General features: G+C 28.9%; 1 protein-coding gene across 4 annotated transcripts in view; it reads left to right on the forward strand.

Moving 5' to 3' along the window:
- Window positions 1–24,007, forward strand: part of LOC143230749 (uncharacterized) — a 39,827-nt gene that overhangs the window by 3,634 nt on the left and 12,186 nt on the right. For 2 of the 4 annotated variants that reach the window (XM_076464850.1, XM_076464849.1), the window contains exons 2-11: window positions 868–1,141; window positions 4,200–4,373; window positions 5,757–5,816; window positions 7,079–7,144; window positions 11,563–11,708; window positions 15,750–15,855; window positions 20,262–20,363; window positions 20,938–21,111; window positions 22,135–22,200; window positions 23,955–23,988. In XM_076464850.1, the coding sequence (XP_076320965.1) occupies window positions 890–1,141; window positions 4,200–4,373; window positions 5,757–5,816; window positions 7,079–7,144; window positions 11,563–11,708; window positions 15,750–15,855; window positions 20,262–20,363; window positions 20,938–21,111; window positions 22,135–22,200; window positions 23,955–23,988 (1,180 nt within the window). In that variant the 5' untranslated portion in view covers window positions 868–889. The remainder of the gene's footprint in view (window positions 1–867; window positions 1,142–4,199; window positions 4,374–5,756; window positions 5,817–7,078; window positions 7,145–11,562; window positions 11,709–15,749; window positions 15,856–20,261; window positions 20,364–20,937; window positions 21,112–22,134; window positions 22,201–23,954; window positions 23,989–24,007) is intronic. The other 2 variants (XM_076464851.1, XM_076464852.1) reach the window with 1 other exon arrangement.

A 24,007-nucleotide genomic window follows, 5' to 3' on the forward strand; every position in this document is an offset into this window, starting at 1 on the left:
ATGTGTATTAACCTTTTGAACATGGAAGTTTGCTTATTATAAAAAATGGAAAAGTGCATGACAACTTTATATACAAACACTTACTGATAAATCTCTTAATGTATATTTTAGAAAATTTACCAGTTAGATACATTTATCTTGCTAGTTACTTAACTCTGCTATTTTTCTGCACCAAAAAAGCAGCTAATTGTAGCCTTTATCCAAACATGTTTAACAAGCTTATGTATTTTATATGGATGTACAATTCAAAATTCATTTTAATTGCATGTTGATCACAGTATGCTTTTATGTTGTATATCTTTTTTATACTGAGTTTCCTGCTTACTGATTTATGAAGTAGATTTGAGTGAATAATGAATTAGTTGTGAAATCAAAATATTTTATGGATCTTAGTAAAAATTTCATTTCATTAAATATTGAAAGAATCCTGGAATTTTGTTGCCAATTTATGAACCTTGCTTTTAAATAAATTTTAATTTGTTGCTGTAATGTGAATTTATATACAAACTGTAGTGACTCTAAATGGTTTAAAAGTTACAAGTTGTTTAAAAACTTGGCAGAAGATGTTAATACAAAATGAGATTTATTTTGTAATTTAATGAATGTTGTGGATGAATAAAACTTAAATTTAATTCTTTATTACTTAAACAAGTGTCACATAACAGGCATAACTTTTTGATGTTAGTAAGGCAACAGTAACAAAGTATCCAAATTATTCCTGACACCATTCAGTCACAAATAAATGAATTAATGTAATGAAATTATATTAAAAGGATGAAAATTTAACTTTTTTTTAAATATTCCTAATCACAAAATGTGCATTGTTATTTGCATTTTTATATTATTTTTTCTGTTATTTCTGTGTAGGTTGATCTTTTAAGTAAGTAATATGGCATATAGAGGATATGGAGGACCTTGGGAACAGGGAGGCCCATTTTTTGGAATGAATCCTATGGGTGAATATGATCGTTACAGGCACGTTGGTGGACCAGGTGGTTCCATGCGCTTTAATGAGATGGATAGAAGTCGGTATGGAATGCAAAGAATGATGAATAATGGTTTTGGAGGAAGGATGGGGCCATCCATGGGATTTATGGCTCCAGGACCTGCTGATTTCCATATGAATGAAAGGGAAAGAATGGTATGGTTGTTGAAATAGCTTATCTAAATCCTTTTTTTACCTGACAAAAGATAGAAAAAAAATCAAGAAATTAATTATTAATTTATATAGTTCAAATGAATGTGTGGCACTTGGCCAGCTCGTACAATATAGTAGTATAAGAGTATCCAACCAGGGCCTTGCAAGTTGCAGGAACTTCTTCAGTGGTACTTGCTTGATTCTGTTGAACATTGTTCATTTTTGGATAAGCAGTAATTGTTTTATCTTTTTGTTTATACAAATGTCACATATAGAGAAGTGCACTGCATTCTATATCAACCAGTTGGCTGTTTAAAAATTGTACTTGTGAACTTAAGTAAAATAATTTCAGTGATAATGTTACCACAGTTTTTGAAGTTTGGGTTCTTATTGGATGCAATTAGTAATTTTTACTTTGTGTTTTTGAAGTTTAAAACATTGGTTTCATGTGTAATATATCAGTATTTGCAACTTTTACTACAAAATTTAGTGAGAGAGGTTTCATTATACTTAAAGGTTGGTCTCATCACAACTAAACTTTAAAATGTAATTCACCTAGTCTTTAAATGCTTTGTAAAGTTTAGTTTCATGGGCTATGCTTAGGTCATCAGTGCTCGCATGTGATCTTCAAACATGAGTGCTCTATTTATTGTCAGATTTTTAAATTATTTTAAAGACCCAAGTGTAATTTTTTTCTCTTAGCAAAAACAAAACAGGTAACAATAGTACCTTAGTTATTTCAGCTGTCATTTACTTTTTTAAGAAAAAAAGTCCTGAATTAGTAATAAATCATTATCTACATTATTTAAAGGCTACTTAGCATTCTTATGCCTGTTGAAAATTTTTTAGGTTTTTTCTTTGTTTATGAATACATTGATACCTTTTTTTCAAATTTATTTAAAGCCTAGGAATTTGAAAGAATATATTTTAAGTTTTGAAAATTTAACTTGCCAGGTTTAAATTGTAGTAATTATATAATTCTTGGGTTTCATTCTGAATCACTGTTCTGTAGAGTTAGTACATATACATTTGTCCGAAAAGCATTTTGTAAACTTTTTTACCTTTTAATTTTTCAATTGATCCAAAAATTACTAAATTGTACTGACCATTTGACAATCATTAATTTTAAGATTTTTTTTTTTCTGATTACAGTATACTTGGAATAATTATCAGTCTTCCAAGTAATGCTTAAAAGTATGGACAATGTGGCTTGTTGTTGTAAATGTGAAATTTACAATAAAAAAAATTTTTTTTAAATTGTTTTTGAGGTAGAATCATACATATGCAATTTTTCAGCACAATTTGTTATGTTGTAAAAATATCTTAGAATTACTGCAAATGTAAAAAGCATTTATACAGAATAGTCATGTGAGGGTAAAGCTGAAGTAACATGAAAGAAAACTGAAATATACGTATTTTTAACTATTCCCTTTGATTATTCCAAGTTTTGTCTTTTTAACATTATTATTATTGTTATCATCATTCACTTTTCTAGCAGTTTTGTTTTTATTTTTGGTCACATCCATTGTAATAAAAGAATATTTTTGTCCTGTGTTTTTATTCTCCTCTTGTAGTATTCAAACACAGCATAGAAACATTATTCTATGAGAAAAGGGAAGTAGAAGTTAGGTTTTTCTACTTTTTATACCATTTCTTAAGTATACTTGTCTCTGCAGATTTTAGTTTACAAACTTTGCCACATATACTTTACCTACCTTTTTTATTGACAGGCTGTTTGCTAATACTGTCTTTTGTTTTGGCATAACGTGTTTTTTTATATTTTTGTTTCCCATTTTCAAGCTTGTTGTGCAGCATTCATCTGGTTACTTCAGATATTATTTTGTTTCTAGACTTGGCCAGATCTCCATAGAATTGAATTTATATATACTTGTGACAAAAAAGGTTACTGATGTGTACATTGGAGTATTTCAAACCATCAGATTGCCTAGTTTCTGTATACCATTTACTACTAAAGGGCTTCATTTATTGTATCATATTGGGTAATTTTACAATTTTGAATGCTTGGATTCTCTAGTCAGTTGGTGTTAGTGTAAAATCATTCATTTTAGGTATATAAAGTGGAAAGTGAATTTAGCAGTAATTACTAGAATTAATGACAGTATTTGTTTGAGTGTGTATTTGTGTGATACAAGTTACTAGGTACCCCATAACTAGAAGTTTGATGTATAAATAGTTTATATATTGTAAATAGCTCATATTACACTAATAATAGTTTTAGGATCAACTGGGATAGAATGTGTATACATCTAATTATATGTATAGGAGATTAATACACAACAGTAAGTTGAACAAAATCAGAAGGAAATATTGCATTAAAAACAGCAAATCCAAACCTCTGACTAATAATATTAAATTTGGAAGTGACTGCTAAAGTAGAATCCCATTGTGGTGGGGACACACCATCTTTCAGTCTTTCTTAAGTTTATCTTACTTATCCCCAAATGGTATTACACTATTTGGTGTTTTCTTTTCACTTTTTTTCTTTACTTTGGAGAGCAAATCCTTTTCTACTACTGTCTGCAGGCACTGAAAGGTGATACAGATGTAGGACGTCGTGGGCTTGATTATTTTTATTAATATTATTATTTAATCTTGATTATTTTATTATTATAATACATTTTTACAAATTTCTTCATGTAAGACTGGTGAATGGAGGTTAATACTGATAAGATGGTGTATTCTTACCATAATGTGGATCCTAGGAAACATTTTGTATTTCACATTATAACCTGTACCCTGGGGATTCTTTTGTTTTATGCATGTTTTATTTTTGTGTGGACTTGTTCACAAGAAAATACATCTTATATTTTTTAGAACAATAGAACTTGCTGTTTAGCTATTAGAAAAACTTTTACTTTTATTGATAAATATTTATGTTCTAGAAAAATATGGAATAAGTATGAAGGCAAAAAGCAATTGTGGTATACTATCAACAACTTTTATACAACCTGTTAAACTTGAAACAGCCCATTTGTATGAATTGTATAATTATTAGTTACCTTTGTAAAAGTTTAACTACATATTTTATATTTTGTTCCAGGATGGTTTCAGAGACCAGATGTCAAGGAAAAGGTTTGCTCCTGGCAGCCCTGGTGGTGGGCCACGTACAAAGCGACAGAATTTTAGTGGGAATGACAGACGTAAGAATAGAAAAAAAAACAGAGGAGATGACACTGATGCCTCACCTCACTCTAAAGATCAAGAAAGTGGAAAGGTAAAATCTAACCTATTATAAAACCTGTGTATAATTAGTGTTTGGACATGTAATGTGTTATAAACATAAAGTAACAAGTTTTATATGATATATCTAATATGTGATGCTTTGGTAATTAGAGTTTTATTAGCATTTTAACTCTAAGTAATATAGTGTAAAAATGTGTTTAAAGTAAAAATAGTTCCAGTGTCACGATGATATTACAATAAAGTGTAAAAAATTATTTTTGAGAAATTTTAGAATGTGGAAAATTTCAGTGAATAAGTGTTTTCTTTTGTTGTCCAATAAGTAAATGTATATTTTAAATAGTTTTTATAAAAGTTATATCATTTTTTTTTCATTAAAAATATCAGCTATCAAAGTATTCCTACATTACAGAGGAATTTGATTTTACTTGAGGAATTTCATCTTTCTAGTTTGTTTTCATTATGGGAATGTATGGTTGTTCATTTTTCCTATAGTTATGACAATGAAATTAAACATATTGCATGAATTAGATAGAAAAACAATTTATGAGGATATGCATTTTTACATGGGGAATGCAGTGTTCTCAATAGCTTTCCCTTGAGTGAATGTAATTTCATTTTTTTATCTTTGATTATCATATTCCAATTAAACTGTGGTATTTTGCCTTAAAAGACATAGTTAAGTTACACCTTTTTGCCACTAAGCAGCAGCATTTATTTTTATTTGATAGAATTTTATGAATTATAAATGTTCATTAAATTTCACTGGACTTATAACTTGATTTGATTTTTATCACTTTTGTATTAAAAAAAAAAGCCAGTATAGCTTGGCAGTAGTTTTGATTTTATGTGAGACAACCAGAGGTGCTCAGAAATGTTCGTTTCTCTTCATTCCTGCTCATGGAACTAAAGTTAGTTCTACTAGGAAAGAATAATGGTCTAACTTGGAGGGTATGATATACACCAAATTACCTGATGTAAGTCCAAATTAACATTATCAACATATGAGGGAAATATGTGAAACAGGATGAGAAGCAGAGGAGGAGAGCTGGCTTGACTGATTGGTGGTGGTGGCTTAGAAGATGGTGAGGTGATTCTTGGAAAGTGAAGGAGACCAAGGCTGTGGTGAAGTAATGAGATCTTGGATTAAGGGGTTAAAGCTCAAAAGATAGGCTCTGATTGATTAGAACAAGGCTTTAGATTTAAGATTTTCTGGTTAATAAATGAAAACCATCAATTTTAAAGCATCACTAGAAAGCTCAGTTATGTGAGAATTGTGTCATTATTCTTATTGATTTCACATTTAAATTGAGCTCTTCATAATACAGCATGATATGGAACCAGATTTGATTGAACATTGGACAACATAAACATTTGTCAGTAGAATTTAACACCTGATATTTGTTTTATTTTAAAGAATACTGAGAATGCAGAGAAAAATGAAAGAAAGAATGCAAAAGGCCAAAAAATGCAGAGAGTAAGTATTTTTTGAAGTTTATTTTTTACAGCATTTGATTTTAAGCTAATATTCATTTCTATTTTTATTTTTGCATATTTGTCTTTTTTTTCTTGTCGACTGTTACGAAACTTATTCATGGTTGTGGTTTTTACTTGGTATTTAAGAATTCTCCAGTAGATGTTTATTATTGAGTTTTGATAAAACTAAATCATACCAAAAACAAAATGGTTTTGTGAATGTGAAAATAAAGAGTAGTAATAAAACTGTAAAGATACAACAATACTGTTATCTTACTAGCCTGGAATCCTAGGTTTGAATGTGATCTTTAGAGATAGTAATATCCCAGTATGGAATTTTCTCAACTTTCAAATGAATTATAGGGTACATTACTTGTGTTAGCAGTGTAATGTTGGACATATAACCTTTGTCTCATTATTTATGGTATTGTGCCTGAAAACACATAGGAAGATATATAACTTCACTTTGGACAGGAGAAAATTTTTAACACTCAAATGTTAAGCAGTGATAGGAGCACCAGATTGCTGTAGGTTATATTCACAGGAAGTATGTTGTTATAATTAAAAATTATCTGCCTATATGTGTTGTGTTGCTACAAGAGGTAAATGTATTTGTCGTTAAATCTCAGATTTATAAACTGAGTTTATAAAGTCTTTCTTGGTTATTATATTGTAGGCCTTTTTATCCCATATGTATTTCATTAAAAAATCATACTGTTTTTATTAAGTGTTTCATGGTGTGTACTAAGTTGATGCAAGATCATAAGAGATTTGGGGGACAAAAAGTAGGTTTCTTAAATATATGAAGGGACAAGGGGTTATAAATGGTTTGTTGCTTATGTTGACACTTATGAGGTTATTTAACATTTTTGTATTTTTTTTAAAATAAAGTCTTGAGAAATATGCTTTAGAATATTATTAGACATCAAATTTACTTAGTTGTAGCTTAAGTGGTGTAAAAACAATCAAGTAATGAAATTGTATATTACAGCTACAGAAAATGTGTTACTGTATAACAAAGTGAAATTACATAATAGTATAAAATATAACTAAAGCATCTTTTTACATTATAATTTCAGACTATATGTCTGAAACTATAGTCTGAAGCTTATTGTGTGTAACTAAATTAAATCTTATTCATTAAAATATATTTATTGTGATAAAAGTTGAAAAATGATGATGAAAAAAAATCTAAAGTTTAGCTTTAGCAAAGGTATGTATAAATAACAGGATATTCTTCAAATTTTTATTTTTTATAACTAGGGCAGGGGAAGTCAGTCTAATGCTCGTTACTGCTCATTCTGTGAATTTGTTTGTCATACAGTTGAGGTATGGAAATATTTTCTGTTAAGATGTTTTTTTTTTATTATAAAATCATCTATGTGCATAGGGAAAACTCTTGCATAGAGAGAAAAATGTTTAACTTAAAAGAATGTTCTGTAAAGAATTTCATCTTGTGTATATACACACACACCCACACACACCTTATGCACATTAGTCTGTTAAAAATGAAGAACAATCCAGTATTTCTGATATGGATATGTATAGGTTAAGATGTTAATATAAACCTACTCTAGGTATGTATGCATATTTAAAAACATATAGACTAATAGGTATTTTTTTGTTTTTAGAATATCAGTTTTTTGTTGTTTTTATTCATTAGTTGATAAATTTTTGTTTAGTTTGTCAGTGTTGTAGAATGATGCCATCTCTAGAGCTGGGTGAATATGCTCACTGATTGGTTGTTTATTGACTGGTTAAATTCAAACAATTGGTGATTCTCATATGACACTAATTTTCCTATTTTCAGCTTATTTTTGAAGACATTTTTGAAATATCCTACATTTAATCCTCTAGATTTGTTTTCAACAATCTTGTAATTGCTACATTAGCATGAGATTGTACATGCTATAACTCTTAATGTACTATGTGTATCGTGTCATAAACGTAACATTAAAAGTTAGTTGTACACACACACACACACACACAAAACAAACAAAAAAAAAAAACAAATATAATTTTTAATAAAGCATATATCCCAAATATCTGTCTGAATTTTCAAAGTCTTTCTCCTGAGCCAGTCTGAATGAAAGGTAACTCTGAGACATCCTAAATGACTGTCAAAGGTTTTTCAGTAGTACTTTATATTTTATTTCTTTGTTTTCTCTACCTTAACACGAACAAAATCAGAAATGAACGGTAAAATTGAATGTTTAAAAAGTACGAAACAAATGTAAATTACCATTTGTTATTCTTTCTAGAATGACTGCATATTACTGTAACAAACTGTTATATCTATTTATTCTAAAAGCAGAAGCTATTTTTTTTTTCACATCAGTTTTTGTTCAGTTTTATTGCTTAACAAATATACTTATGGTCTTAAGAGTATGCTGAAACTGTTTATCACAGTGGGAAGCTTTGTGTAAACAGTTTAGTTACAATCATGCCACAAGGTGTAAAGGTGTTAGGATATCAAATCTTCCTAACTTTTTTTTAACCTAAGTTTCCAAATTTTACATTTGTTTGTTTCATAACAATAAATGAAAAATGTGCACAAAAAACAACTTATATTTTAGTGTTGGTTATCCACAAAATTCATCACATTTGTGTCATGTATTTCAGAACACAACCAGATTATCATGGACTAAAATAAAATGTCATAAAATGACTAACTTGCTCTCTAACTAAGTTATAAACTTGATAATAAAATTACATTAGCTGCTTGAATTGAACATCACAATCAATGAAAGTGAGGCCAAAAAAGTAATATTTTAAAGAAGCTGCTGCTGTTTCTGTTGGTTTTAAATAATTGGAGAGAATTATTGAGATTTTTTTTGAAAGATGGAGTGATATGGGAGGGGGTATGTCGCATGGGTTTGACATTTTTATCTTGTATCTCAGTGAGCAAGACGATTGGGTGTTCTAGTTTATATTCTGACTTTTCAGGATCTATAGTAAATATTTATGTTTTTTTATGTATTTTTAACTTAGTTGTACACTCAGAAAATAATATAAGGAGAAAGAAATATAAAATAGGCATTTTGGAGGGTTAAACTTGATATAGACAAGTAATGATAGGAATATTTAAGTATTTCATTTTTACACTAATTAAAACTTAGATAATGTAAAAAGTATGATTATAGGTTAGGTTTTAATGTTAAATTTATTAACATAAATGGATGATAAAGTAGTTTCGTTTAATTTTGAATGTAAATGTTAAAAAGGTTGTAACATGAACTTTGACCTTCCCATATTCAGAGGGTTGATAGAATAGGTATGCTGAGGTCCAACAACTTAGGATTAAATTGCATTTTTAATCTTAAACTGTTGAACATGACAACATTTATTATGCAGCAAGCTAGAAATACAGCTAATGCTATTTTGTGTTTTTTCTCCCTACAAAAAAAAACTTTCTTTGTTGAAGAGAATTGTTCTTAAATTTTGTGCAATAAAACTACTGAAGTTTCTTCTCATTGTATGTATGAAAGATATATATTTCACTTTAATTTTAGTAAAACAGACAGTATAACAGTGTTTACTATTTAATAGAAAACTTGTGTTAATGCTTGATGACCTAATTGCAAAGACTAAAATAGGTTATGAAGTAGACGGTAAAGTATTATTAGCAATGTTAAAATCACAGTTGTATAAAAAATGTGTAGTTGCAGACATTTGGAAATTCTTTTAATACTATTATCAGTGTGTAAAATTAAGTAACAAATAAGTTTGTAAGTGAGAAGTTGTAAATATTGGACTAAATTTTAGAAAAAAATACATTCATATAATTAATATGTTTACATTCTACAGCACATGGTGGAAGAAACTGTAGAAATATGTGTGTTTAACAAGCAGCAAAGCAAATGGCTTAAAGTCTACTCTGTTAAGTACAACATGATGACAGCCAGTCTTTTGTCACCCATTTTCAGTACTTTTTACATATCTAGCATTAGGCACAATTAAACAGGAATACTATTAATAACTTAATGGTATTACATATTGTTACTGTTATTAGTTCATGTTCAGTAGTTTTTGATAATCCCAATGAAATAAGCAAGTCATTCAGCCTAAAAAAACGTTTATGGGGTAAATAAAGAATAATGAATATTTACTTCTTGAAATTTTGTTTAACCCTTTCCAGACAGGTCATGGATCAAAGGCTGTGTTATCACTTTGACTCAGTTAAAAGAGCAAGCTATTCAGCAATAAATGTATTTTGAGGGTGAATAAAGAATATTACCATAATTAGTTTTATTAAAACAATCTTCCCCTAAGTAACATTGGTTTTGTTTGTAGCTTCAAATATTTAAGCAATATACTAACTTAAAGCTATAATATTATTTCAACATCAAGGTAATCATGAACAACAGTCATCAGTGTGGTTAGTTATGTAACTAGTGGCCACTAAACCATATCCTCAAATTCACGAGTTGTATACATTCAGAATACACTGATAACATTCAGTGTAGTTATATCAACAGAGATAGTAGTAATTAATATCTCAATAAATTAGATAGTTGGAAGAATCAGATAGTAATGATGGAATCACTATGATTGTTTATATTCATGAGTTTTGACACTAGTTGATTAAGCTGAACAACCTTGAATTAATCAAAAATAACAGTGAGATATAATAGCAGTATCTTGATTACTTGGATAGTTGGAATGTTTTGATTCATTTATTATTTTTGTAATTTTGATTATTCAATTACGCTCATGTAATTGAGGTAATCGCCCAGCTCTTCTCATCTCTTATGGTGTCATTTTACAAAAAAAAAAGTGTTTATCAAAATGTTAAAAAATGTACCATTACATTGCATTAATGGATTCATTTTATATGGCTTAGGTCATATTTTATATTTTATGTATATATATATATATATATTTTTACATTTCTGAAAGAGCTTTTTGATTTTCTATTTTTTGCCTGACTAACTCATAGCAGTTAAATATGTTTCAATAAGTTAAAATTAGTAAAATATTGTATGAAGCAGAAGGCACTAACAATGTTTGAATGTAAATTTTTATAAAACAAATGTAGTATGTGATGCTAATACAATATAATGTTCAGGTTTTTTTTGTAAAATGTGAGTTTTAAAAGAAAACATTTTGTTTTAGCTTTAGAGCTAAAAAGAAAGCTTTTACTTTCTAAGCTTCAGTTTACTTGTTAATTTTCTCACACTTATTTAGTGTATTTTTAACACAGTAAAAATTAGAAAAATTACTGAATTAAATAAAAAATAAAATAGATTAAAATTGAAATTGAGACAAAAACTTTCAGTATATAAATTGCCCTTATTGAATTTTGCTTTTAATTATTAAATTACCATACATTGATATTGGTTTTTCTTCACAGAAAAAAAATGCTCCAAAGTATGATAAAATAGTGTAGTTTTCACTGTATGTAATTATCAGGAAGTGTTTTTGAATCAATTAAGTGTACTATAATCAATTGGCAAAAAAGTTGTATCTGTGAATACAGGGTATATGAATTTCTGTTTTATATACATTGCTGCAGTTCTATCTTAAATATGAATAAAATGTGACAACATAACTTTGGGAGATAGATAATAGGATAAAAACATTGTGACTAAACTTTTTTGTGTCCAAAGCTACTTTATAAATAAAATAGAAATACCATGGCTACTGGCCTTTCTCCATTATGGGTTTGGAACTGGTATCACACCGACCATTAAGGCCAGTGATCTTGTTCCATCTTTGACCTTCCAACCGTGGCTTTCTTTTTCCAGACACTTCGGAGTCATATGAAAAGCCAGAACCACAAAATGAACGTGGAAAGAATGTTTATGATGGATCCAGTAAGAGCCAAGGCTCTGGCCGGCCGCACGGAGGCCATAGAAAACCAGCAGATGTACGAAATGAGGGACAGGGTCAGGTACCTAAACTTGGTGCTTTTTTGCACTATTTGACAGTGAGCTGTCTTGTGTATGATTCATCTGTTTGCTATTTACTGCTGGTTGAAGCTTATTAGAGGATATGTCATTGGGCTGAATCAGTTTTGTTAGAAACATAATGTCTTTGCTGACATGGTCTGTTTGACATGTAGTTGATTATATTTTCAGTTTTCATTTGATGCTTCTACCGTACTTACATGTCACACTGACTAATGATAGAAGGGCTTTCAGCTGCTGGTCTTATGCTAATAAATATCTCAACTGTCAGCCCATGACTAATATGTTTAATTGATATGTAGTTCGAAAACTTAAATTACTTCAGCTTTTTACACGTATATTTATATATATATATATATATGTATATACATGCACACACACACAAACATATATCTAGTTTTTGAGTATCTACAAAAGCATTTTATTTATGAAATGAATGCTTTTAAAAAGTAGTGTATGACCAAAGAGTATTTTTAACGACACTTGTTGTTGGTCATTTTTTGTGATTGTCATAACCCTTTAAATGTGGTCATGTGGTGTCATATATCATGTGTAAATCATTGTTTGCATAAACACCAATTGAAAGATTGGTTTATTGGCATTTTGTGCAGACATGAAAACTCTAGTGCAGTACTTAAAAAATTCTCTTAAGTTTTGCTTTAAAAACCTGAACCTACAAATAAATATGATCTGAAACTGTGCTGTTCAATTTAGAAGAGAAATGAAAAGTATCTCTTAAACTTTTTTGCCAGTTATAGGTAATGTGGTTCTGTAGATGTGACAAATTTTGAACAGGAATTTATGCTTTAAAAATGTAATTGTATCCAGATGTTATATATTTCATTGTGATATATCTTCATGGTAAGTTTATATTCTTTAATTGATTTATTAATGTTTAAAAACTGTAAGATGATTAATTTTGTGATCCATTTAACTTTGTTAATCAAGTTGTTTTTTTGGTTAACATATTTTGGACAATTTTTAGTTTACATTATTTCTTTGTGTTTAATTTTCACATTCAAAAATTTGGTTGTATGGTTATTTTTTGTTTTGAGAAATAAGTCCAGTATGCAGAAAAATCAGCTTATTGAGAAATCTGTTTATTTCATTGTTATTTTGTGCTATTGATATTTTTAAAAAAATGCAAATTTATGTATATCACTTATGTTTCATTAAGCATCTTAATTTATTACCCACTCTCAAAAACTAAAATTCTTGATTGTTATAAAGTTGCACTGTAAGGGTTTAAAGTTTGTAGTGAAAACTGGAAGTTATTTGCATTGTATTCTTTTGTATAATGTTAAATCAGGCACCACAGGTTTTGTTTGTCCTGATGAAGCCATAATGGTAAAACACTGGTTTAAATAAAAACCATTTATGTGTTTAGACTAACACATCGTGTTTTATCTTTTTAACAAAGTTCTACCATCTTTGTTTGTTCAAGGGAATTTGTGGAGTACCCATCTAACTTTGTTTTAACCTTTCAAGAAGGCAAAAAAGTATAATATATTACCATGTATATAAAATGTAAATTTTAAAAGCAAATATAATAAACCTTATTAGTATCCTGTTGTATGTCAAATTAAAAAGTTTTTTTTGTTATAAGGACTATTGCTAATTAGGGTCAGTCAATTGATTATAAGTATCATCCATATTAAGTGTTACAATACAAATACTTGTTATTGCCAGTCAATAAAAAAGAAATAATCATTCATATTAAAGGAATTGTGCAGGAAATAAATGAACCTATTTATCATTATTCTAATACTGTAAGACATGTTTTCAAAAGTTCCATGATAGGGTTTTTTTACATTTTTGAAATGAAAACAAAAGAAAACATTACAATATATTTAAAAGACTGAAAGCTAGTGTTAAGAATATGTTTTAAATTTATAAATAATGATCAAACCATATTTCAGATCCAGAGCTTTTAACACTTTATAACAGGAAGAACAAATTTATAAAACAGCATCAAGAGTAGTTTTAGATTTTGAATTAACTGTTAACTGATGAGATTTTTAAATAATTTATTAAATACAGTTACAACAGAAAGTGTTCGTACCTCTGCGTCCCGAGTGGTTTTTTGCTCATAACTTAAAAAGTATCATGATTAGGCTAATGAAAGTATAGTATATTATAAATATTATGCTAACACACATCTACATAAATTTTTATGTAAATTAAATGACAAATAAACTGTTTATAAACAAATAACCAAAAATAGGAGGAGCAGAAAGTGTTCGTACAGTTCATAACGTGTGAAAAAATTGATATTCCTGTAAAGATTTTCTTTAGTCTGGCAAATAAACTACATTATACCATTCCAGAAGTAGACACTGGGTTTATAATTATTTGAATTTAGCCAGCAAAAAATGTACTTCCAGTAATTTAGCGCGATCTCCATCATTATCTGCTTGGCCATCATGGCGAACAGTAAACAACTGTCCAGTGATTTAAAAAATGAATTATTGTAAAATACAAGTCTCGTGCCGAAATCTACTGTTTGAAGCATAACTGCCAAGTTTAAGCTTACAGGATCAACTGCTAACCTCCCTCGTTCCAGACGCTCCACCAAAATTCCACAGAGAACCAAGAGAAAGGTTCTCAAAGAAGTTAGTAGGAACCCTCGTTTAACACGTAATGACATACAGAAACTGGTAAGGGAAACTGGAGTTGAAATAAGCACCTCTACAGTAATGAACATGTTACGCTCTTCTGGTTTCAAAGCATGCCATCCTCTCAGAACTCCATATTTAAAGCATATAGATAAACTCTTTACATATTGGAAGAGTATTCTTTGGTCAGATGAGACTAAAATTGAGTTTTTCAGCCACAATGATGTTTGCTATAATTTTTGCAAGAAGGGGGAAGGAAATCTTCCAAAGAACACCATCCCTACAGTTAAACACGGAGGTGGCTTGATCATGCTATGGAGTTCCTTCAGCTCTTCTGGTGTAGGCAGCCTTCACTGCGTCAACGGAATCATGAAAAAAGAAAAGTATGTTGATATATTAGGCACTTATATCAAGAATGATGCTCGGAACTTGCGGCTTGGGCATTGTTGGGTCTTCTAGCACGACAATGACCCTAAGCACACATCAAAATATGTGCAATTCTGGTCGCAGAGGAACCATATAAGTGTTCTAGAGTGGCCATTGTAGTTACTCAATCTCAACCTAATTGAAAACGTTTGGCATGAGTTGAAGACCAGCGTTCATCAGCGTAATCCGAAAAACTTGCAAGAATTGGAGGCCTTCTGTAAAGACGAATGGAAGAAAATACCAGTTGAGTACTGTCAAACGATCATGGAGGGCTATGAGGAGAGATTGTGCCAAGTAATTCATCTGAAAAGCTACACAACTAACCATTAAAGTAGATGCACGAACACTTTCTGCCCCTCCTATGTTTGGTTATTTGTTTATAAACAGTTAATTTACATAAAAATTTATGTAGATGTGTGGTAGTATAATATTTATAATATACTATACTTTCATTATCCTAATCATGATACCTTTTAAGTTATGAGGAAAAAACTACTCACGATGCAGGGGTATGAACACTTTCTGTTGTAACTGTACTTGTTGCAATATTTTGATCCTAAGCAATTTTATCATATGTTTTATAGTTTACTACACTAGCTACATGTTTCTCAGTAGATGGAGTTGCCTTAAAAATTAAGACTTAACTGTCATGGTAGGAAGCTACATGTTCTTTGTTTTTTTAATATTTCTTCTACCTTTTAATGACACAAAGAAATATTAATAAATATTGTAATGGAGCAGACTGATTAATTTATAGAAATTTTTAAATGGTCTAGAAATTAATATCATGTGTTATATTTTAATAAACATGAAAATTTTTAGAATAACATGATAATAGTGTTGTTTTTTCACTTTTGAAGCGAGTTGAAATTAAGTAGATTTATCAGCACAGTAAAATGTGAATAAAGTTGTTTTGGCTAGTATATTTAAATGAGTGTTACTTTCCTGTATGAGATGAAATATATTTTCATAATTTGGTGTCAGGTACCAAGGTAACCAAGGGGGGAGGAAGAGTGGATTTTATTGTACTGTGTGTGAGTGTGAATTTGGTGGTAGTTTCCTGACACATCGCCGTACTAAGGAACACAAGGTATGTGCATTGCTATTTTTTCTGTCGGTTGAGAGATTAAATTTTTTTAATGTGAAATAGGAAGAATTTTGTGGTAAGACTTCTTGAAAGTAACCTATGAGAAATTACATAATTACTATAAGAAATAATTGGTTGTAACAGTTTAGCAATGTATGTACTTGTAAACACATTAACTGCACTCAAATGTTTTGATGCTGCTAACTTTTAATGTAGCAGGTATATTAACACAAAATTTGGCAGGCTTTCAGTAAACATTGTAAGTCTTTCATGTACAAAAAAAATATTATTTTTAAAGAAGATTCCTTTATAAACTCAGAAAAAGATATTTCCATCAATATATTAAGTATTTGTTTTGACTAGTCCATGTGCGAAGTGATTTTCACGTTAAAATCAAAAATACTTTTAATTTCAAAAATCTCCAGTTTCAATTGCATAATCTCTATAAAAAAAAAAGTGAAATATATTTCAAATGTTTTTTTTCAGTAAACCATTTCATCTGTTATTTTCTATATCCTAACCTTGAAGAACAAGGTTGGTAAATATGACCGACCTTGTGAACATCATAAGTAAATGCACAACTAATCAAAATTATCTTTTTTCTTCTTTTTAAAATGACTTCAAATTGTAACATGAAACTGTGTTCGTTTATCTTAAGTAGCTTTAAATTTGTAACAGTATACATTTATTTATACCTAAATTTTATTGTTCTATTGCCCCTTGAATGGTGTATAACTATTAATCGTGCCATTATAAGTTGTAAGTCACCAGGGGAATATGGAGCTCACATTGTACTATTGAATTACCCACAGGCAACTCATGTGCTTGCCTCATGAAACGTGTTTATTGTGCTATTACTTATTTTACCTAATGTAACCTCAGCTAATCTAAAGATATCCATAATTTTACGTTTTAGTTATTTTTATTGTAATAAATAATGAATAAACAGGAAATAAAGTACTATCTTGAGTCTTTGTTTTGCTGTCGATTGCCTATGAAACTTGATCCTTCTAATAGAAGTAATGCATTTAATAATTTTTATTTGATTGAACAATACATCAAAAACATAGAATAATAAAATGCAAAAAGCAAACAATTCCCTTTAACTGTCACAGTTTTCTTGCTTTTAACTGTGACAAGAGCCATTACAAATTCATCTAAGCTTGTCATTATCTTTCTCATGAGAAAGAAACTTGTACTAAGAGAGAAATTGATAATTCTCCATTCAGAAAAGAACATAAGTCACATGATAGATGAAAACCTTGGCTTTCTGTTGGTTATACATAATATGGAATTAAATGTGAGTGAAAACTGTTAACTAACCCTGAAAGAGAGGATTTGACAAATGAGTGTGTCAAGAGGGTTCTGATTTTCTATTTAATGGCTTTGCAACCAAACAACATTGTAGGCTATAAAATTATTGTTTGTCTGAGCAATGAAGATTTTATTGTGAGTAATCTATGTCAAATTTTATACTTGAAGGGTTGGTGAATGAAATAGAGGAGATAGATGCTTATAGAAAATCTTGCATTTATCACTAGGAGAATTTCAGGATATTTAAAAATATTGTCTCATAAAGTTAAATTAAAACTTAAATACCATTAAAATATGGATTTTATATATTATTAGCTATAATTTTATGCTATGCTAATTGGTGTAACAAAGAAAAGGTAGCTTAAAATTGTAAAATAATGTAATTCACTAAAACTTTGTGACATGCATAGTAAGAGATGACCAAGGTGAGAGGGTTAAATATAGGTATAATATAGATTTGTTCATAATTTAAACATGTAATTTGGAAAACTTGCACAAGATTTTAAAAATTCCATAAGACATTTTCAGTAGCTTTGGAGTAATAAACCATATTGTGGAAATGTGTGCCACAAATACAGCATTACTTAGAATAAATCACACTGTACATTGCACTATAACTGAGCTTTTCCATTATCACTAAACTTATTCCAGTTTCATATATATTGATACTGTGTAAGCAAATACTGTAGTTTCTAATAATTTGCTATTCCAGTGCTTTTTGTTATCTGTATCACAAGGAAGGAAAATGTGACAAAATTACTAGTGATATTTTGCACAGCACAGTAAATGTTTTCGCTAAACACTGTCATTATGTATTGACCAGTCATTGTCTTACAGTATGGGTTCTTTTCTTTAAACTATCAAACCTAACATAATGTAAATTCTATTATGTTGAAACCTGTTTTATTTAACTGAGATATGAATTTTTTCTGTGGAATTAATCTTGATGTGGTTGATGGGTGAAAGTATGCTGTCTTGTTTGTTAACTCACATTCATAATTTTAGTAAGTTATTACTTTATAAATGTATGTCAGTAAGTTTTGTATCAAATTGTAGGCTATAACTCAAATTTTAATATGATCCATTACTTCATTTCTTAGTTTAAAAGTAAATATTAAAAATAAATCTTAAAATAAGAACATCCTATATTTACTATTTGCTGAGATACTGTTACTTTTCTGAATCAAACTGCAGTTCTGCCCACCTCTTTCCATTTTTGGAAAAGCTTGCTAATGAACACCTATTTCTGTCTGTAACATGAATAACTAATCAAAAGCTCAGAATGTCCCTCATGTGGCTTTCTTAGCTTTTTTGAAGTTTTCAGAAAGGTGGTAAATTTGTTCTTTTCATGCTAGGTTTGATGTGGTAAGACTAGTAAGTTCTAAATTTCGTGTTTTTTATAGATCCAAATACTAAACTTGATAAGTTACAGTAGTATTCTGTGGTATTGATATATTAATTTATGATTTTTGGTTACTTAGAAATGTATGTATAAAACCTATAAAAATAACTTGTTTCACATCCTTCATATGTGAAATTTGATAAAACTTAGCAACCTGTGGCAAGTAGGAAATTGAGTACAAAGTTCATAAGTGGAAAAGATAATTGTTTGCTATACTTCTTTTGTTTACTGTTCTATGTTTTAAGAAAAATACCTGAAATTTAAGAACTTGTTTGTAGATAGTCATTGTATGTGCAGAAATAACTGAAATATGATTGTATTTTACAAAATACTTATCCACTAGAACACAGCCAAGACACATTATTTTTTAAAGGCCAGTTTTACATTCTTGGATACAGTAACACAAGTATATGTGCACCATGTCATTACAACTTCTGTTCTGTTAGCCGGGCATGGCTTTGAAAGGTTAATATAGTAAAATTAATAAATGCATATAAATTTATAATGTTATGTGATTTAAGCTATTTAGATTAAACATTCATGTTTATGTGTAGTTATTCTAGAACAAAAAAGTGTAATTTATGTTTTTCTAGTTTTTTTTGGTGGTTACTAGTTTCAAATGAACCAGACTGTTCAGAGAGTTGATAGTGGAAATAACAGGTAGAATGTTACGTTTTTTCTTAAAAAACTTTTGATACATATCTGAAAGTTAAATAGGTTTCACGTGTGAAATTTGACAATGTTATTATGTATAAATATACAAAGTACCTAATCTTAAAATCAAAATTAATTTGCATATTGGATAGTCATCATTTCTAAAGAAAACATTACTTATAAAATGTGATGGCTTAATAAAGAAATCTGATATTTTGCATGTGAAAGCCTTGTAATATTTACTGATAATCTGCAAACGTTTGTGAATATAATCTTACTAAAAAGTTATAGCATAAAAACTATAATCATAAACTTGTCATGATGTCAGTCCATGGGACTGAGCTTATGTTGAGAGAGTTAATTCATTATAGAATATTAACTTGAATACCAAGAATATTGAATAATTATGTGCACATTTCATGATCTTCAGAGGGCTTCCAGAAAGTATTTGACTTGAAAGTAAACAAATTGACTAATTAGTGAGTTGACATGATCTATTTCATCATGATCTCAGCTTTTCAATACAGTAAAATTTAAATTTATCTAAACTCAAGAGCACATAGTTTTTCAGTTACTCTTTTCTTCCTTGCTGAAATATTTAGACTAATTAATGGGGTTCTAAACTTTTTAAATGTTTACCAGCTTAATAATATGACCAGTATTTACTGATCTGCTTAAAGAAAGTTACAGCTCCTGTTTTTTTCCTCTCGCCTAGGACAGATTTATTTTACTGACTTAAAACTTCTTTCAGTGGCTTCACATTATCTTATTTGGAAAATCTTAAAATTGCTTGAAAAACCATTATGTAAAAACATTCATTGAATTTACTGTTCATTTTTATTTGTAAGTGTTGATATAAACAAAAATTTATTTTCCAACTGATTTTTTTTAATCATTGTTTGTAAACAAATGTTAATTTTTGTTTCCATTTACAAGCTGTTTGTGTTTTTTATAATTAAAATTAACTTTAATAACTAGTTTACATTGTAAATTATATTGTGCCTTCAAAGTATAATCTTTACATATTTTGTACTTGCAGAAAGCACGTGATAAAAAGTTCCCTAGATGTGGGCTTTGTTTTAAAACATTCAATGATCCTGTGGATTATAAAAAGCATGAGAAAACTGAAGAACATAAGAAGGTAAAGATTTTTAATCAGTATATTTTACTCTTAAACTACTGTTTTGTTTTATGTACTATTCACTATTGGTAAGGTCCACATATTGCAAAGTGTTGAGTAATTTTAAGAATTTGTTTGTTATGACACTATAAAGATTTGACCATAAATATTAGGTAAAGTCACTTATTTTCAATGTAAAAAAACATAAGAAATCCAAATAGTAGCAAATGAATTATTTGTAATCTTGCCAGAAGTTTTGTTATTTTTATGTTATGGTTCCATGGTTCTGGGAACAAAGTTTTGAGGCTACAACCACATTGATCTATAAGTATTTATAAACAAGTATTTTGAAAGACTGGAGTTCATTGGATCTTTGTCAGTAATTATTAGATTAAAAAGATTCATTTTGACATTTTCTTTTTCCAGTGTGAAAGTAGTTGATATTTTATGATATCTCAGTTGTGTAGTTGATTTATAATGTTTCCTCAATTAAATAATATGATATAGAAAATTTTGTATGAAGAGGAATGTTGAAAAATCTTTAATTGTATAGGTTTTCTTTTGAACTAATTTGTATTTATCTGGCAAATTTCAGAGATTAGTGCAGTATGCCATCAAGAAAGAACTGTTTGGTTCAGATGATGATGTTTTTATAAGCATTGATGCTTCAAGATTTTTTGAAGAAGAAAAGGAAAAGGAGAATGAAAAACAGCAAGAACTTGAAAAAGACAAAAGTAAAGAAAATACAGAAGAGAAAGAAGAACAAAAGGTCACAATTTTAAAAGCTTGTAATATGTGTGTGTGTATTATAACATTTAGAATTTTTATTTGTTAGGATTAAAAGAGCATTATGAAATATTTTTAATATTAAGTGTTAGATTTTATATTTTCCATCTCTTTCTATTTGCAATTTAGTTGATCAAACCTGAGAATTTGAAAATGTATAAATTATAAATTATAATTAAATTTATAAATTATAAAAGTGTAAAGTACTTGAATAGAACAGTGTTAGTAAGGTAGATAATAACTTTCAGATAAGTCTGTTAAGCTTTGTAACAAACTATTGGTAAAACTTCTGTATCTAGATGTGTATTGTATTGTGGCATCATTTAGGTATTAGGTATATTTGATGAGATATACACCACTAGTTATAACAAGTACACAAAATTTATATGAGATTAGTTTATTTTAAGCTTTTTTTAAATCTGTATTTACCTACAGGAATGGCTAATGAGCCTCAGTATTCGTTGTTTTGAATGTTAATGTAGAACTCTTTTGAACTTGCTACTATGAAAATCTAAAAGATTTAGGAAAGGGAGATTACTTAAGAAATTCCAAGTGCTAAATTAAATGTATTTTTGCAGTGTGTTAGTTCTACTTCAAAGTGATTATACAGGATAACAGATTTGTTGGAAAGAGCACTTCTTTCACATGATTCTGGTATAAAGGAACTCATCATGCAGTATTCTATTGCCTCTAGTGTTGTTACATGAATCTAACAGTAAAAATAATACTATACTTAATGTGAAAAATTTACTTTAGTAAAACTGATGTAGAATTTGGAGTAGTAGTTTGATATATGATTTATTTGCTGCCTTTAAATATTTGGAACTGAAAACATTCTCTGGTGAGAGGAAAAGTTTCCTATTTTTTGTATGGTGTGAAACAATTATAGTTTATTACTATTACACTGAATAGAGAAGAACTAGTGATAATAGAAAATGTATACATATATTGTGTTATAAAGATATTTTAAATCAAAAAACAAGCTATAACTTTTGTGTTCATGTAGGCAAGTGAAGCAAAAGATGAAAATGCAGAAGTAGAGAAAGGTGAAGAAAATCCTGAGAATGAAGAAGTAAGTTGAATTTCAATAAGTGTAGCAACTACTTGTTGAGTTCTTTTAATACTCATTTCACCCTTCCTGTATGCATGTATTGTGTCATAAAAATGATTCAGTATTTAAAATCACAATGTTGTGTGAGTTATATGTACTACTAGTACTGGGTAAGAATTTTGTATTTTTCTTTCTTCCTTCATAGTATCTTCATTATGTAGTAAGATCTACACTTCTGTTGTTGCTTTATGATTAAAACTGATATGTTTAAGGCTTATTCTGATATTTTGCAAAGGGTTTAAAACTTGTACAGGTGACAACAATAAAACCCATATGTTGGTTGTGAAACAAAACACATTTGTCTCAATAATATAAGGTAAGTTGTGACATTTTCACATTTGGGGCATCAGTATGCTTGAGCTGAATTTTCAAATTCCAATAAAAAATCTTGCCTATAATGAGAGGAATGTGAGAAGGAGTAATCTTTTATGTGTTGTAATGTGATTTTATTTGTAATATAATGCTGTCTGTATCCTTTGGTATTGTCTTGTAACAGGATGTAACTAGGGTCAGGCAATGTTATTCAAATTATCTCTACATTAATCTGTTTCATACATTCACTAATAATAGCAGTTAAAGTTTTGTCTGTGTAATGAAACAACGTACAAAGATGTGTTGAAAAAACTTGTTTGAAAGTTTAAAGAAATGAAATTCAAGTACTATCATATCTACAGTAATGTTCAAATGCAACTGTGCCTTATTGAACTAAAATGACACCCAACAGGCAGGATAGTTTATTTTAAATGCACACAGTTCAAGCTACCAATCTCGTAGTTTTTCTGGTACAATGAACAAAAGTAGTCCCCTGCTGGTATGGTGATAAGTCTTTGGATTTACAATGCTAAAATCAGGGGTTCAATTGTCCTCAGTGGACTCAGCAGATAGCCCAGTGTGGCTTTGCTATAAAAAAAACAAACACAAATGAACAAAAGAATAGCTTTAATGAAATGTAAGCTTGAAATAAAAATACTTTTATGAAACAAATTTAACATGTTTATGCATGTATAAAACGTGAGATCCTGTATAAAAATAAAAAAATTGTTTACTGTTTAGGTTTATCGAGAAATATTATTTTGGTCTTGTATATCACTAGAATCCATAAGAAGAGTATATGATTATTAAAAGAAAAAAAAATAGAGAAAAAAATCATTTTATGGATAATGGAAAGTGTTTGAGATTTTAAAATGTACTAAAATATGAAAAGTAAGAAGCTCAGATGTGGAACAGATGTAAATATTGTTAACACACTGTATAAATACCATTTCCTAATGTAATTTTCCATGATAATAAAGGTAATAATGCAAAAAAACCAACTAAATATATAAAAATAATAGGATTTATATTTCTGACACAACATGCATTTATGAAAGCTCTTGTGAAGTTCCAATTTCACCCACTAGTTCTATTGTTGGAATGAAATATAGTAAGACTTGCATTAGCTGTCTATAGTAATGCATACAAAACTTTATATGAATAAACAATTCCTGATACATTAATCAAACACCATGCATGTATTTTTTTAGAAACTTACTTTAGTTCTATTATGTGTGTAATAAAAAGTAATAGAAGTTAAAATTTAAAATAAAAATGTTACAACAAAATAATAAAGCTATTAGAAAGGGCATGATGGAGCTAATTGTTGAGGTATTTTAAAATGTCTTTGAATGGATAGCAAATTTCATTTTACTTATTATCATCAACAATTTTTTTTCCAGGAAAAAACTGAAGAAAAAGAAGTTGAACCAGTTGGTATGATATGCTTTAAAAT

Source organism: Tachypleus tridentatus, chromosome 10 (assembly GCF_004210375.1).
Source record: "Tachypleus tridentatus isolate NWPU-2018 chromosome 10, ASM421037v1, whole genome shotgun sequence".
In the NCBI taxonomy this organism is placed as follows: Eukaryota; Metazoa; Arthropoda; class Merostomata; order Xiphosura; family Limulidae; genus Tachypleus; species Tachypleus tridentatus.